Genomic DNA, 15852 nt, shown 5'->3' with positions numbered 1-15852 from the left:
GTCCTGGTAAGCACTGAGTTGAGCATGAGCCAGCAGCATGCTCCACAAATAGGGCTAACAGTATCGTGGTCTGCATTGGGAAGCTGTCCTAAGACTTCTCCTGGAGACTGTTAGAACCCAGAAGCTAAGAAAAACATAGGTTAAGCCACTTGCAACTATCCAGGCTTGCTTTTAACCTCTCTTATATCCCTCTGGTCCTCTTCATCTAAAAAATGTTGGCTCGCAACATCATACTCACCTCTCACACCAATCATCGCAGAGATTAGTACTTAACCTGCGATCTCATATCCCAGAAAAGAGTTTAAACATTGTTGTAAGGCTCCTCTTGACCTCCTGCTTTTAAGTCAAATATTCAGCCTCCATCTTTCCCACATAGTGAACTGAGCTGAACATGGGCTAAGTGAGTTCACATTAACCTTTTATTGGCACGCTTGGAATTTACACATCCCATCAGAAAAGCATGGAAATCCTGGGTAACATATATGAATCCATTGCTATCAAAGTTGCTGTAGGATGAAATGGCTCTACACTTACAACTTCCTATATAAGGCTTCTGTTATCTCAAGAATAGCACAATGAAGTAACTTAGCCTTATATTTTAACCGAACAGCTCATAAATTTATTTATAGGTTGGAATTGGAAGTATCATATTTCTTCATATCTATTTGCTAGAATTTAAAAATATACCAACATTCTACAAATATGACAGGAAACTACGGGTGGTGCAGGATGTATTGATAAACAAAGAGAACAGACAGTGAATTATAAGGACCATGAAGTATTAAGAGAAAGAAACCTTAGGCTGATGAAGATAAAAAAGTAGCATGTTTCATGACAGTAACTTAGCTGTGAAGTGAAACAGTTTCAGAGAATGTCAACAAATCTAAAAGAATCCAAGTTATGGAATACACCTACTACCTAAACAATTTGCTAAATTATAGCATATAGAGCATATAGTGACCAAGTAATTGGTGTTAGCTAGCTGCACCTACTCGCAGAGTTAACAGATTGCTGAGTTCATAGTCAGTGCTTATGCAGATCATGAAATGGAGTCAGTGCAATGGCCTTGGGGTTAGGCGTGATTTTTTAAGCCAGCTGTTTTGTATAGCCATCTGCAAAGTCCCAGTTCTTGCTGAAGAACCTGTGCACTGATACATTAAAGCAAATTGTAACCCACTTCCTAATGCAGTTTACAAATTTGCAGTAAAACAGTTAGTCCCTGTTTCCTAGCTGTGAATCTGTGGATTATTGCTGGAGGACTAACAGTAACTTGTGGTGTGTAGAAAGCTGTGAGATGGGTAGTTATTCCCAAGACTGAAAAGAAGACAGGCTGAGAAAACTCTTAACCGGAACAGTCTGTTTTGGATCAAAAAATGACAGAAATTTAAATAGAATAGTTTAGCCCAATCTAACTGCATAAAATGATGATCACAAGCTTACCCAACTGTGCTAATAAGGTCCTCAAGAGGGAGTGACCAGACAGTTTGGAATTTAAAGCCCAGAGCCAGAAATGGAAGGCAGGTAAGGGCTTCTAGCTCCCCAGCCTGCCAGCTTCTGACGCCAGCACCAGTCTTAACATATAGTGTGAGCAGATGATAAATAATTGAGAATTCATTATATTAATTGCCTATGATTCTTCCTGTCTTGAGCACATTGGAAATTTACTTTAAACATGCATGTTTTAATTTACAGTTTAGAAAGTGACTCCAGTATCCAGCAATCTACAAGAGTAAGCATTGTTCAGAATAAAGGAAAAAACTTTAGCAGAAAAATACAAATTACTTTCCCATGTGAGAAAAACTGTAGCAATAAGAACTTACATATTTAATTACAAATTAATTACAAATTTAAACTAATTTAATAAATAATTAATTTAATTTAAATTACAAATTTAAATTAATTACAAATTTAATTACAAATTTATATTTCCTTATATTAAGGAAAAGATGACATACATGAGAATGAAAGATTGTTCTTATGCTAACCTGAGCACTTCCATTTATTTCTACTTTTATTTTCTCATTCAGATTGAAAGCTTCAGTAAATAATAAATCTGGAAAAAGGCTTCAGTTTGTATTCCATATAATCATTCAAAAAGAAGAACCCAAAGTCTGAGGTCGTTTTCATTATAAATAAGCTATCAAGATTTGAAAAGATGCAAAAGCATACAAATCACATTTTTACTAAATGAGCCGGTTTTAAAATAGCAATAAAATATGTCAGTAAACATTTTAAGTTTTATATGATGGTATTTAGTTTGCATTTCTTTTTATCACAGGTCAGAAATCCTGTTGAAGTTTTAAAATTATCTTTCTCCTTTGATATTTGCAGCTAAGTTTATCCTGCATGTCCCTGAAAGGCTTCACATTAAATCTATGAAGAAAATGAAACCTGAACAAAACTCATGAGAAAAACATTAGGCTGCTTGTTCAGAACTTTGCATTTTTGCTTTCCTCTACACCAAACATCTGCCAGCCTAGAATGTAGAGTTTCTTAGTCAAAAATCAAGTACTTCACATATCCAACTAATGACTGAAAAACCTCTCTCTGATTCCTTTCATCTTCCTAAACAGTCTTCAGCAAAATTGTTTCTGAAAGTTATCCTAGTTTCTCTTCAATGAGAAAAAACTGGTATTTGTGGTGTTTTGTTTTTGTTTTGTTTTCTTCTTGTTGTTTTTCTTTTTAAAGTACATGGACTTCAAAATATTTTATACCTGCACAGGATCAACTCTGCTTCTGACTAACAGAAATATAAGTTCAAGGGCTGTGAATAATTCAGACTTATGCATATTTGCTTCATTTTAATGACTGTGCAGTATCAGTGCACAGAACATTATGCAAACATCTAGTGAATGGCAATGTTTCATCTCTCTTAAGCACTGCTCTTCTACTACTACCAGTGAAGATTTATTAACTGTAGGTAAGACAGACTGATCAGACACAGAATTTGGTCAGACGAGCCACATTTTAGACTGAACCATACACCTCTTTTTGTCCTCCCTTGTTCCACCCAAATCCCTTCTCCTGCACGTTGCCTCACAGGTGGTACACTGCCACCAATCCCACCCCACTCTCCCCCCACATTTGCATCTTTATTGGTTATCAAGTCGAGGTCAAGCCCTCTTTGAAGTGATGCCTACAGTTCCTTGATAGACCATCAGTTAGTGTGACTCACTAGACTGGGTTCTTCACATTATTTTGGCATTCTTCTTGTTACTGTTCCTCTGTCAGGTCTAGGTCTCTGTATGTTTTGTTTGCTGCCTACAATCTGCTTTTTGCTCCCATTTGACATTGATCAGGTAAACTTCAGGTAGCAGACACATTCTTTCCTTTCCCATACTCTTACAGGTGACTTGAATAATTGGTCTGCATAATATAAAAATCCAGAATGATTTTTCAGTGTTTTTAAATTTTACATCTCAGAGCCCTTGAACAAAGCAAAACTCTAGTTTTTCGAACTCCTTAATCTACTCCAGCAAAGAAAACTCATCAACTACTGGCTAAAGATAAAATATATTTTGTAATAAAATGGAAATATTTGACTAACTACAAATACTGAACTGTTATTCCTGCATCTATTAGATTGATTCAACACTTGCCCATATTTGAAAATATGGAAGGAAGGGGAAAAAAAAAGTAGGAAATTATACTTACTATCTTCACCTTTCTAAGAAAATTATAGCAAACAATGATCTTACATAGGAGAAATAGCTATGGCAGCTAGGATAGTGGCCAGGTAAACAATTGTACCCACATGAACTTCTACATTTTGTTTGTTTGTTTTATATTCTACTAAATCCAGCACAAGCTAAGCATGCTTAGAAATACAGATTTCTTTTTATTATTCTGAAATAAATTCATAGTAGTCTTCCAGTGGAGCAAAAACAATGATAAAAAGGCAAGTCACATCGTGAAATGCAGTTAGCTGACCAGATGACGGTTACCACCTAGTGTCCAACCCCAGTATTACGTACAACGTGGTAGAACTGATGAAAGACTCGAAGCAAAGTATCGCTAAAAGCAGGAAACCGCTCAGGAATATGGTAGAGGACTGTATAGCTGCTTTCCCACAGTTAAGTAGAAGTCCAAAAGAATGTAATAAACTATTTATCAAAACTGACGCAACCCTAAAAAATTAAAGAAATACTAGAGCCATTCAGAACAGAAGTGTTCATGTCAGAGTTTGGATAGCATTCTGTGTGGAAAATAAGTTCTTATAACTAACACTTCCTCCTCCTACATACTAAGGAGCATAGGGGTGCTGTCAGAGAGACAAGAATTGATTTCAGGTTTCTTACTTACTAATGTTTAGCAAACAGAAAATACCAATTTGTAATTACAGAACATATTCTTGCTCAGTTTGCGATAACTCATTGTTTCTTGCAGGATGTGAATAAATAATGAAGACTTCACAGGAAATGCTGACTCTGTTAAATGTTACTTGCCACTTGCCAGCAAACAAAATGAAATTCAATAACTGTCAGTGCTGAAAATATAATGTGATATAAATGTCTAGAAGACAGAGGTTGAGTTCCAGTTGAGATACTCAAACTACCCAAAAAAGTGGTAAGGAAGGATTCTGTGAGGAACTACACTCACAGAGAAATCTAATGAAAGACATTAGCTGAGTATAAAACCTCTAAAATATGAAGAAAACAAACAAATAGAAAACTATATAATTGCTTTATGTTTTGTTTAGTAAACTTTTCAGTGCTATGTAAAGGTGGCCATACAAGATGTAAATTAGAATTATTCCTTCATAATAAGATGAAGTGAAGATAACATAGTGCAGATAATGCTTACATATGCATATGTAAATTTCTACAGAATATTTAATTAAAATAATACCTTTTCAAGGATGCAGTTTTAAATCCTAAGAGATTATTTTGCTAATTTTAAAGTTACAGTAAAATACTACTGAACTGGGTATGTATTATTATACTTGCTCTCCTTTTTTCCATTTCTTTTTTTCAGATACAAAATATTTTTTTCCGTTTGCCTACACATTTTGCTTTAAAAAGGCATAGCATTCTGTAATCTTACTACCTTAATGAAAATAAGTAAATATAGTAACTTTGCACTGGACAAGAGTAAGTAATAAAAAACATGGTCTAAGAGTTCCTGAAGTTATTTTCCAACTATACAATGCTTTGCAATACATACACATCTCAACTACTAGACAAAGAATAGGAATGAGTGAGAGTAGGTGACAAGAGAGACTAGAATACTCTAAATTTGAAATAAATACATTTTCCTCCCTTTTCTTATCATTCCTTTCATCATTCTTGCATCTTTGCAGCATTTAGACTTCCTTTGTAATGGCATGGAACCACAGCCAGTGCTAGCAAGCATTCAAGTGAAAAACAAAGAGCCATTCCTATTCTGAGTAGAAATAACCATATCTCAGTATGGTTTAATTACATATGTAGTTTGCTTAAGACAAAAGCAGAGAGACTACAAATAATTCTTTTGCAGATATTATGAAGAGGCTTATTTAAATGACAGTGCTGCATATAATTACAAAAGACAAGGGTAATTTGGCTGTAGAAACACATTTTTTTCTTTTCATTGTCTGAAGAGTAAATCAGCTGTGATCATCTCAGTAGGTTTCTACACCTCAGCTTGAAACCTCTAACTTCAGAAAATATTTCAGGAGATGTTTAACAGATTGATTCTGTAAGTGGTACAGTTCACTGAATCTTGAATTGCTGCTGCAGTCGGTTTTCATTACACTGTTTTCTTTTAACATTAAGTTTCCAACCCATTCCTCTTCAGAAGCACACAACAGCTTTCTCCTGAACTGAGAAACAGAATTTATTGATATAAATCTAAAAGGAAAGAAAAAGCTTAAAGATTAGAAAATGCTGTAACTAACTGAGATGTTTACAGAGTATTTTGCAAAAGGCTAAGAATAGTATGTTTTCTGTTGCTATTGGTTAAGAAAGCAACTTTTCACAAATGTGACTTATACGGATGTTTTATGTATTTGCAAAATCAATAAATGTTTGGTATGTTCCTTAATATGCGTTTACAGAATCTGAACACAGTCTAGAAAAAAAAGTAATTTTATTTCGAAAACGGGACCACATCAGGAAGCAGTATAAAGAAATCTAAATGATCTACCTATAATGGAATAATTTCACATGTACTGTAGACAGGCTACTGGCAAGTGCTGATTTACCAAAACAGAAATGAGAAGTACAGCATACAATTTCATTTCCTCCAAATCTTAACTTTAAACATATGTTTTTGTGTTCTCCCAAACTCAGCCCTTGCACATCCTCAATATTTACAGAATACACATTAAAGAGTAACAAAAAAAGAAAAAAACCCTAACAAATTAAATTGGAGGCTTCTAATAGCACAGCAGCTTGTCAGCTACATTTAAGTGTCTCTTTATTTGTACACAACATTTTAAAGAGTACAAAAATATCTTATTTTACTCAAGAAATAAAAATGGTCATATCTGTAAAAAGTCCACTTTATGCCAGTAGATTTTATTCTACTAAAGATTCTGCAGTGCATCTAGGGCCCTAGTACCTTAACCAAGCCAATGAGAAGCAATGATATTTGGGATTCTGCAAAATCCATGGCTCCTAACTGAAGTGAATACAATGATAGCACCTAGAATGAATTTGTTGCAATTTAAAATTCAACATGGATAATGAGCTGGTGGCATATGCTAAAATTCAACCAGTTCTCTCTTGATCTCAAGGCAGTATGTGATCTGCCTGGATCTGAAGAGAGCATCAGTGATTACTTTTACAGAATTCTTTGGAGTTTGTTTTGAAATACAGACAAATGTAACAAAATATGTAACAGTTACCTTTAGTATATCCTCATTTAATGAAAAATGATGCTTTAAATGGCAATCTATAGGAAAGGCTGTGTCACACAGCATAGAAAGTCTGAGCTATTTTCTCTAAAGGATAAGGAGATACTTAAAGTGAATAATGGTTTCCTAAAAGTCCTGGCATATGCTTAATAACATCTGTTCAGAAAGCTTTTTATAGGTCAGCTCATACCCAAATGTTTTGTAAAGTCCAGGATGATTTATTCCAGCCAGCTCTGTAGAGGCTCTGCCTGGCACTGTGCATCCCTCTGCAGCCCACTGCTTCAAAGGGCTCCTTGCCTCACTCCAACTGCACAAGACAACACCAAGTTGGGAGGGAGTGTTGATCTGCCAGAGGGTAGAAAGGCACTACAAACGGGCCTGGCTTGATTGGATCGATGGGCCAAAGTACACCATATGAGTTTCAACAGGGCCAAGTGTCCGTTTGGATGTGGTTCTCAGGGACATGATTTAGCGGTGGGTTGTTAGAGTTAGGGTAGTATGGTTAGGTTGTGGTCGGACTTGATGTTCTTGAAGGTCTTTTTCAACCTGAGCAATTCTATGATTCTATGATTCTGTGACAGAGGACACACTCCAAATGCATTTCTAAAGTATCAAGTTGAGAGTCTATTAATGGCCTCAGAAGAAGTTCACTTGGGAATTTGAAATTTCAGAAAACCTCAGATGAGGTTTATCTCCTAGAAGAAAGAGTGCAAGAACAGGCAGTAATTGCTGGCTACCATTGTTTCTAATTAGAGGACCACTAAGTACCTATAATTGCTGCCAGCTGCTCAGCAGAGGTCAAAAAGGCAAAATGAACGCTGAGAATTATTAAGATAGAAATAAAGAACAAAACAGATATAATTGTTTTGCAACTGTACGGATCCTAACTGGAGATGTAGCATATATAACACCTGAAAAATGATGTTCAGGAGTACATACATATATATGAACCACCAGTTTGTTTCCCCAGATCCTCCTGTTAGCATTAATGGAAGGTATGCATGATGTTTGCCTTTTTCAGACATTATGAACTTCCCTTGCTCACCATGATCTTTAAAAGGTAATAGAAGAGTGGACTCATTATGTCATTCACTGTCTCTCTTGTAAAATAATTCTCAAATTGTTATGCTCTGGGACACTCCAAAGAGTCAGTACAAACAATTTCCCTCAGGAATTAATGAAGTAAGCTACTTTTAACTCAGACCAGTTTAACATAAAGGAAATGCTTACCGAAAGAGTATAAAAAGACTCCATGTTAGAAATGCAGTTGTATCTTTACCCATTTAAGTAGAGAGTTTGCACAGGTAGTAATACAAACTAGAACTATACAAAATATAATTTTCCTGCACAACCTCTCTGCAATGGTGAAATTTCTCTTCCTTCCTCCACCAGGACAGAAGTAAGCTAGGAAAAGTGGAAGTGTATGCCACAGCAAGAGAGTGAACTAAGGCTAAAACAGGAAATAATTTTATTTCCTCTTTATGGCAATTACAAAGAAAATATTATTCAAGGATATCTTCAGAGGCTATCTCCGTTGCAATATTTTGTCATACCTGAACATGGCTCCATGGATGCAGCTGAGGCTGAGGCTCTTCTGATGGCAATTTTGAAATCTGTGTATCTCAGAACAAGATTTTTGTTCCTGATACAATTTTGAACAAGTGCATCTGTTTTGACTGGAAAATCACAACTCTGATCCACAACATTACCTTTTTACTACAGATTCACAAAAAGAGAAAATATTCATACTCTCCACCATAATTATGTCTTCTTTTCTAGTTAGCCTTGCTTTCTCACCATTTGCATATGCTACAGCTTTTATTGTCAGCTTTTTTTCTTGTTCATTTCCTTTTCTTTTCGGACATATGAACTAAAAAGTAGTTAGAGTAAGCTGTATTTCCAATAAAGACCAGTTTTAAATAAATCTTTGTAGGTTTATTTGGGAATAAGGATTGGAATCTGACCAGCTGAGCAAGGATTATAGAACAGCATGCTTTAGTTAATAATTGTATTTCATATGTAACCTAAGAAATTTCTTGCAATTCCATATGAACAAAAAAGCAACATCTGGCTTTGCAAGACAAAGAAAAACTCTGTGCTGAGATCATACGTATAGAAATGAAAGAGGCTTTAAAAATCTTAGAGGCCTTTGTAATCAACTAGAAATACTTCAAAGTTCAGAAAGATCTCTGAAACCCACTTTTTTTTTAACGTACTACAAACATTATAAATACACAGGAAAATGTAAAGAAGTGTCCATTATAATACTATTAAGATTTACCAGAGGACTATTAGAAAAAAAAAAAATTACACTGGAAGTTACTTCAGAACTGTTTGAATTTCCACTGAAAACAAATACAAATAGTAATTTTTGTGATGAAGACCGCAAAAAGTCTAGTGGCATAAAGATGCACAGATTTCTTCTTCTGAGACAAACATTTTATTCCAGTTAGTTGCTCTAGGATAGTTCTGGCACTGTCCTTATGTGCAGTTCAGCGCATCAAAATTAGAAGCCTGAGTTTCTTGGAGTCAATACAGAGAGGTCAGTGCCCCAAGAGTGGTAATTGAAAGTGAAAAATTCAATACCTAAGTGCAGTTCATTACTTTGTTCCACACAACAGTAGCCAAAAACAGGAAAAAAAAAGCATGGATTCTCAACCATTTGAACAAATTTTCAAGGGTTGTATGTGACTATTTTTAATATTATTTTAAAATCAACAATACATGATTTTTCTAAACAAAGAAGCAAACAAAGAAAGGAGCAAGAGCTCTAATATTCTGTAGCTGTTGGGATGTTTTATGATCTTTTTCATGCAGAATATCAGAACCAATGATCTAAAGAGTCCTCTTGGCTTTAAAATCTATGCCTCTATATCTTATTAAAAAAGGAAATCAAACAAAACAAGTACCTAGCATTTTATTATAAAATATTTTAGGATGGGACTGTTCATAGACAGTTTCCCTTACACAATTGTTAGGAAACACCTTTTTGCTACAGTTAAATGGTAGTAGATCATAAGCCATTCATGACTCATTCTTCAATATTAAGATCTTACAGAGATGTTACAAAGCCAGTTTCTAAAAGATGTGGGCAAGAAGCTGCATTTTGAAGGTGGATTAATGCAGATTATCAGTTTCTATGCAATATTCATGCGCGTTATCAATCTCTACAAAGTTAGAACAGTAAACTATAGGTTTCAACCTCCCTATAATTGATCTGCATAATTCCTACTTTAAGGGCAGTTAGGATCTCCCAGGGGGGATAGTAAGACTTCCGTCTTTTCAGCTACCTGAAATTGCTGGTGGTAGGCTATTGCATGGGAACTGCTGAGTCATAGCCTGAACCACTGATTGAGCACCTGGAGGAAAGACCCAGGCAGCCCTGGGAGCACAGGTGAAGGCAATGGCAGGCTCCACCCCTCTTAGGCCTCATTTAAGGGCTGACTGCAGGTGAGGAAGGATCTTCTTCTGGAGATCTCTCTGTGGTGGAAGCTTTTGCATGTGAATCCAGAATCTTCTGATATAGGTGAGCAATCTACTTCCCTTTCTATGTAGCGCCTTGCTATTGTGCCAGTCCTTCCACCTCTCTTTGTAACACCTTTTCTATCACGTTGGTCTTTCTGATCACTACAGCTATCAAGGAGAAACAGCATGATATAAAAATGGTATGAATTTATGGCATCTTGCTCATCAAGACTGTGGGATATCTACATGTACCTTACCAGAACAGTCAGAAGAAACTAGGAGCTGCCTGAATCAAGGAAGAGGCGGCACCACCTACAAGTACTCTGCCCTAGTACTGTCTCTAGTGAAAGAGAAAAGCGCTACCAGCTGTGAGGCTTGGACAGGGATCCCATCTTTACTATACATATCCTGTCACAGTGTGAAGGAGGAGCAGAGCCAAGAACAGACAAGGGCAGAAACAAATAAGGGCCAGGAAGGGGTAATATGGGGCCAGATAAGGCCGGAGTGCTAGCTGTGTGGAGATGTGAAAATATAGCTATCACGAAAGTGCTGATACCTAATTTTATATTATTTAGTGGAGTATTTCAATACTGCTTAGACCTGCTTTCCTACCATAGCATGGTATGGGTATATAATCCTCAACATCATCCAAAGAAGCAAGATTGGTCTGTACTACACATCCAGGAAAAAAAAAGGAAAGAGGAAAACCTTGAAATCTTGTACAGAAAAAAACTAACTCCGAGAAAAATATCTGTGCACTCAGCCACTCTGGAGAAGCACCCCCATCAACTATATTTAGACAAATACATTAAAATCAATTTAAAACCAACACTCTTTCCTGGCTGAAGTTCACAATAATTTTTCACTAGCTGAATTTAGAAATATAAGTGTTTGTGATTTCTTATAAGCATGGCTTGTTTGTTTGTTTTGTATTTTAAACAAAAAAAACTACTCGCACCGCTCACCTAAAGTAGGGCAGAGAAATGAGAACAGTCCCAACTGAATTATTGGAATGAAACTTTAATTGGAGTTTCAAGATCCTGTGCACTGAAAAGAGTTATCGTCTCCAAAAGCTGGCAAAGCATCCCTGGATTCACTACAGTCTCCCAGCTTTACAAACTCTAGAGAAGTGAATAGTAACATGGGAAAACTTTGAAGTAAGCAATCTTGAGATTTCACACGCACTCAGAAGCAAAGCTACTTTAAGTGACTACAGAATATGACACAGTCCCTTAGACTTCAGCCATTCAGATATTAACAGATGGAAAATGTACACACTTGATCCAGTGAGAAAGCTACAAACCAAATTTTAAAAGGCTACTTTTTCTTTGAGAAGAGCTGTGTTTTCCTTATTTCCTTGGATAATTTTCTTATTTTCAAATCAGGATATACATCCCGTGTTCTACCTTTTCTATTACATGTTGTAAAATTACAATTGTTAGCAGAATCATTTTTCTTTTCTTATACTATGTAGGGGGTACACTTCTTGAGAAGCTTGCAAGGGTCGTACCAAATAGTTCAGATGATTAAATCACACCCAAACAATAATTTAAAAAGCTGTTTTAAATCATTTTTTTTCATAGAAATAAGGCTTTCACTGGGAGGTCTTGTTTTTAAACAGCAGCATGTGATCTTAGTGTCACTTAGTGTTTAAACTGGTGATTATATCATTATAACTGCAGCAGCCCACTGGAGCTGTATATAGAGAGGTACTTCTCAGTCCTCAAACCAGCATTTTCAGAGAAAGCATCCAGAAATATGCGAAAGCATATTTCTCCTGTAAACTGAGAAAAATAAAAACACTAAGCAACAACAACACCACTACAAAAAAAAAAAAAACAACCACCCAAAAAGTCATATATAAGCAATGGAAACATCACAAATTAAATATTCTCTGCCTTTTCAGATGAGTGATTAATTTGCTAAGCCTATAATGTTAGGTGTTAAATAATATTGAGAAGCCCCTTCAAATACCTTAATGGCCCATATTTTAAAATAAAGTCCCAAGAATCATTATCAAGACATAAAATGATCAACTTCTTATGGTTTTATCTTGCAGTTAAAGAGTTTGAGTTTATTTCATCAGAAAGTAATTTGCTAACTAATGAACTTCCTCTTGGAGACTAGAAACTTTTTGTGACTTACAAGTAAAAGGCAGACAGCCATTCAGCTGCTTTGCTGTAGATGACTAGCGTCGTTTGTTTCCCCATAGTATCTGTCCCATACACAGATATAAAGCTGACAGATAGGACACATGACATTCTTTGGACTGCCAGCAGGAATCCAGACGTGACGCCTTAAGGTGATGGTAATAGGACTAAACACTACTACTGGGTACCTGAATTGTTCTGAAATGTGTATCACTTTTGCAAGTCCCAAATTTGTTGCAGTATTACATGCTCCACACTTCTGTTCTTCTGAAGTACTTTGTTTTCCAATTGGTATATTGGCATTACTGGTTCCCATGGATTCTTTTTGTCAGGCTTTGACAAGGAAGCTGAAAGTGCACAGAAGCTTTCACAAAACAGTTTGCGAAGTGGTATATACAAGTCCTATACTTTTTGCATTGTAAAACTGTTTGATCTACCCTTCCTCCCCCTCTGTGTATGGGATACACAAAATCCAGTCTTCCCCTCAGTTTGCTCACACACAGTCTGACCATTAGTTTTACCATCTCATACCTAGAACTTTAAAAGCCCAGCAGCCAAGAATCTCTTCATAGCTCTGTAAGGCTTGAGGGGTAATTTTCTTAGGTCTGCCAGGCACATGCAGGTTCTATTCACTGCTGTTCCCACTGTGTTGCACTGCCCAGTTGAGTTACAGCACATTCCCACTTGATGCCTCTCACAGGGCATTTACTCATAGCATCTCCTGCTTGCAAAATAGGAATATTCGCAACAATCTTGTATCTCTCCTAACCCACCGCAACTTACTCACAGGGTCTGAGTGTCTTCTGGAAGGCTGGGAATGAAGTGGATATTCCTGCAGGTAATTTTGTAGTCATCCCAGTCAGAGCACTCACAGAAGGCTGACGGACACCTCTCCTTGCCCTGGCTGCAGAGCACCAGCACCAACTGGAAGGCGGCAGGCAGCCACAGCATCTTCCACCGTCCTCTCCCACTCTGCCCCTCGCTTCCCGTGAAGAGAGGGCACAGCCTACCGAGAGCAGCCGCTCGGGAGAGGCGGCACCTCTGCTGGACAACCCACCCCTTCCCGCAGCGGGACCAGCGGAGGACTCGCAGAACCCTGCGCGCCCGCTGCTTCGGAAAAGCTCCGTCTACTCCGCCCGGCCACCGTGCCCACCCCGCCCCGCAGGGCCCCGGCTCCCCGGCTCCCTCCCGCCGCTCTCCGGTACAGCAGGGCCACCCGCAGCTGCGGGGCTCCGGGGCCACCTGCCGAGGGCGGCAGCTTCTGCCCGGCACGGCAGTGACCGGCAACGGGAGGCCTCGCCGCTTCGCCTTCGCGGCCGGCAGCGGAACGAGCTAGTCGAGCCTCCTTCAAACGCGGCGCAGCGACTTGTGGACACCGCACCGGTTCTCCAGCACCTCTGAAGAAGAGAGGAGGGACGGGGCTGTTCAAAGCAATACCAAGTCACCTGGAACAGCAGCGCGGGCTGGAATGGGTGATTTTAGGGATGTGGTTAGTGGGCATGGTGGCAATGGGTCGACGGTTGGACTAGGTGATCTTAAAGTCTTTTCCAGCCTTAGTAATGAAATAATTCTGTGATCTTTAAGGGTCCCTTCCAACCTAAACCATTTAACGATTCCATGCTCTTCACCAAATAAAAATTAACTATCTGTAAAGTAAATATGTAAATAAAGTAAATATGGTGAAGTGGTTAAAAACAGCATTAAAAATTTGAAAAAGTGATTTTGAAAATTGCATGATAAAAGAGAGCAAAATGGAAAGACAAGCTTTTTTTCAAATTATCAGAAAACATAAAATCCTTTCGCATAAGAAGAGAAAGAAAATACCCAACCTTGAGATAAATAAGGTGGAACCACTGTCATTTCAAATGGTCACTGGCAGGGGCACTGATTTATGAAGTGCATGGTACAGCTCCCACATCACAGGAGTCAGATCTGTGTCTGACAGACATAATGAAAGCTGAAAAGATCTGGTTAATACTCATTTAATTCTTCATACACAAGTAATGCTTTCTAAAAACAAATATTAAATATATATATAATTGTTGAATTTAATGTGGTAGCACAAAAAAAGTTCACTAATATTTTGCCTCAATACTTTCTACTTTTTTTTTTTGTCTAAATGCAAGTCATTTCTCTTTCATGCAGATATTGTGCACAACAAGAAAACTGTCAATAAAATGTCAACAAAAGTGTTTGTAACTCTTTAGGAAGGAGGAAATTGAAAGAAATAACCTGCTTACAGTAAGAAATTAGACATGGTCATAATTTAAGAAAATGAAATACATATTCAACAAAAACCAAACAAGACTAACATTTTAGTGAAGTAGAGCTAGGCTCAGCTTGGGTCCTTTACTCAAAGACAGTAATCAACCTTAGTCAACTTCATCTAATGTTCCATGTGTTATAATATTCAGCATGCTTTAGCTGCTTTCAGGATTTTTTTCTAGAATATCAAACTTCTCTGCTGATTTTCTTGTTCTTACTGCTAAAATAGCCAGCTTGTCCCAGAGACACTGCGTTCTGTATTACCAACAGGACATGAAAATCTCAGTTCCTTTTGACTTAGACAAAAAAAAATACCTTGATTGACACAGTGTCAATGGTTTACGGGCGTTTGGCCTGGTTCCGTGATGAAGGGGATGGGGGATCCACGGGCCCATGCCCTGGGAAAAGGGAAAAGGGAAAAAGGGTAAGGAGATGGCCCTGAGAGCAAAGAACAGTGGCAACAATCTGAGGAGAAACAAACTAATTTACTAAATATCGGAATGCCAAACAACACACTATAATACAATATAATTACAATTTAAGCTGATAAATCCGATACAGAGAGAGAGAATGTCCCAAAATCAAGGTAGGCCTTACTCTACTACCGACGATAAGACAGCTGGAGAGCGAGGTGCTGCCAAGACGAGAGACGGCGGAAAAAAGGGACGAGGTCCTGTGATCTCCAAGTTTTTATACTGTGAGCTTTTATCTTTTCCCTCCGGCTGGAAAATGGTAACAGAGAAGCAAAGTACCATGAGGAATGTAGTAGTCCTTCTCTTCTGAGAACCAGGTACATTCACTACATAATGTTATGATGTGGAATACCAACAACCGAAAATCACAAAGCCATGACAACACAGGCTGATGCAGAGGAAAACAAAATCATCTGGCAAAATGAATAGATCACCAGAGGAATCTCTGTCTTCTCTGGATCAATGCTTTTAGCTGCCTTGAGTCTATTCTACACTTGATTTCCAGGCAGTGAGTAAGAGCCCTACGTGAAAGACATAGTTTTTTTTTGTACAGAAAACATTGCCTGACCCTGCCCAGCAGCAGCTTGTCAACTTTGAGCTGCAGCATTAAATTCCACTTCCAGCTTAATCTCTGTCCTGTAACTACCTTGATGATCCAATACAA

At 37.6% G+C, this 15852-nt stretch overlaps 1 protein-coding gene across 1 annotated transcript in view; it reads right to left on the bottom strand.

Annotated features, from left to right (window-relative positions):
• The window catches only part of TSHR (thyroid stimulating hormone receptor), a 56605-nt gene extending 41481 nt beyond the window's left edge, over positions 1-15124 (bottom strand). The window contains exon 1 of the mRNA XM_021403104.1: positions 13238-15124. Within this exon, the coding sequence (XP_021258779.1) occupies positions 13238-13401 (164 nt within the window). The 5' untranslated portion in view covers positions 13402-15124. The remainder of the gene's footprint in view (positions 1-13237) is intronic.

The sequence above is a fragment of the Numida meleagris genome, chromosome 6 (assembly GCF_002078875.1).
Source record: "Numida meleagris isolate 19003 breed g44 Domestic line chromosome 6, NumMel1.0, whole genome shotgun sequence".
NCBI classification, from domain to species: domain Eukaryota; kingdom Metazoa; phylum Chordata; class Aves; order Galliformes; family Numididae; genus Numida; species Numida meleagris.
The sequence above is the reverse complement of the archived record's forward strand: the minus strand, read 5'-3'. Positions and strand labels throughout refer to the sequence as shown.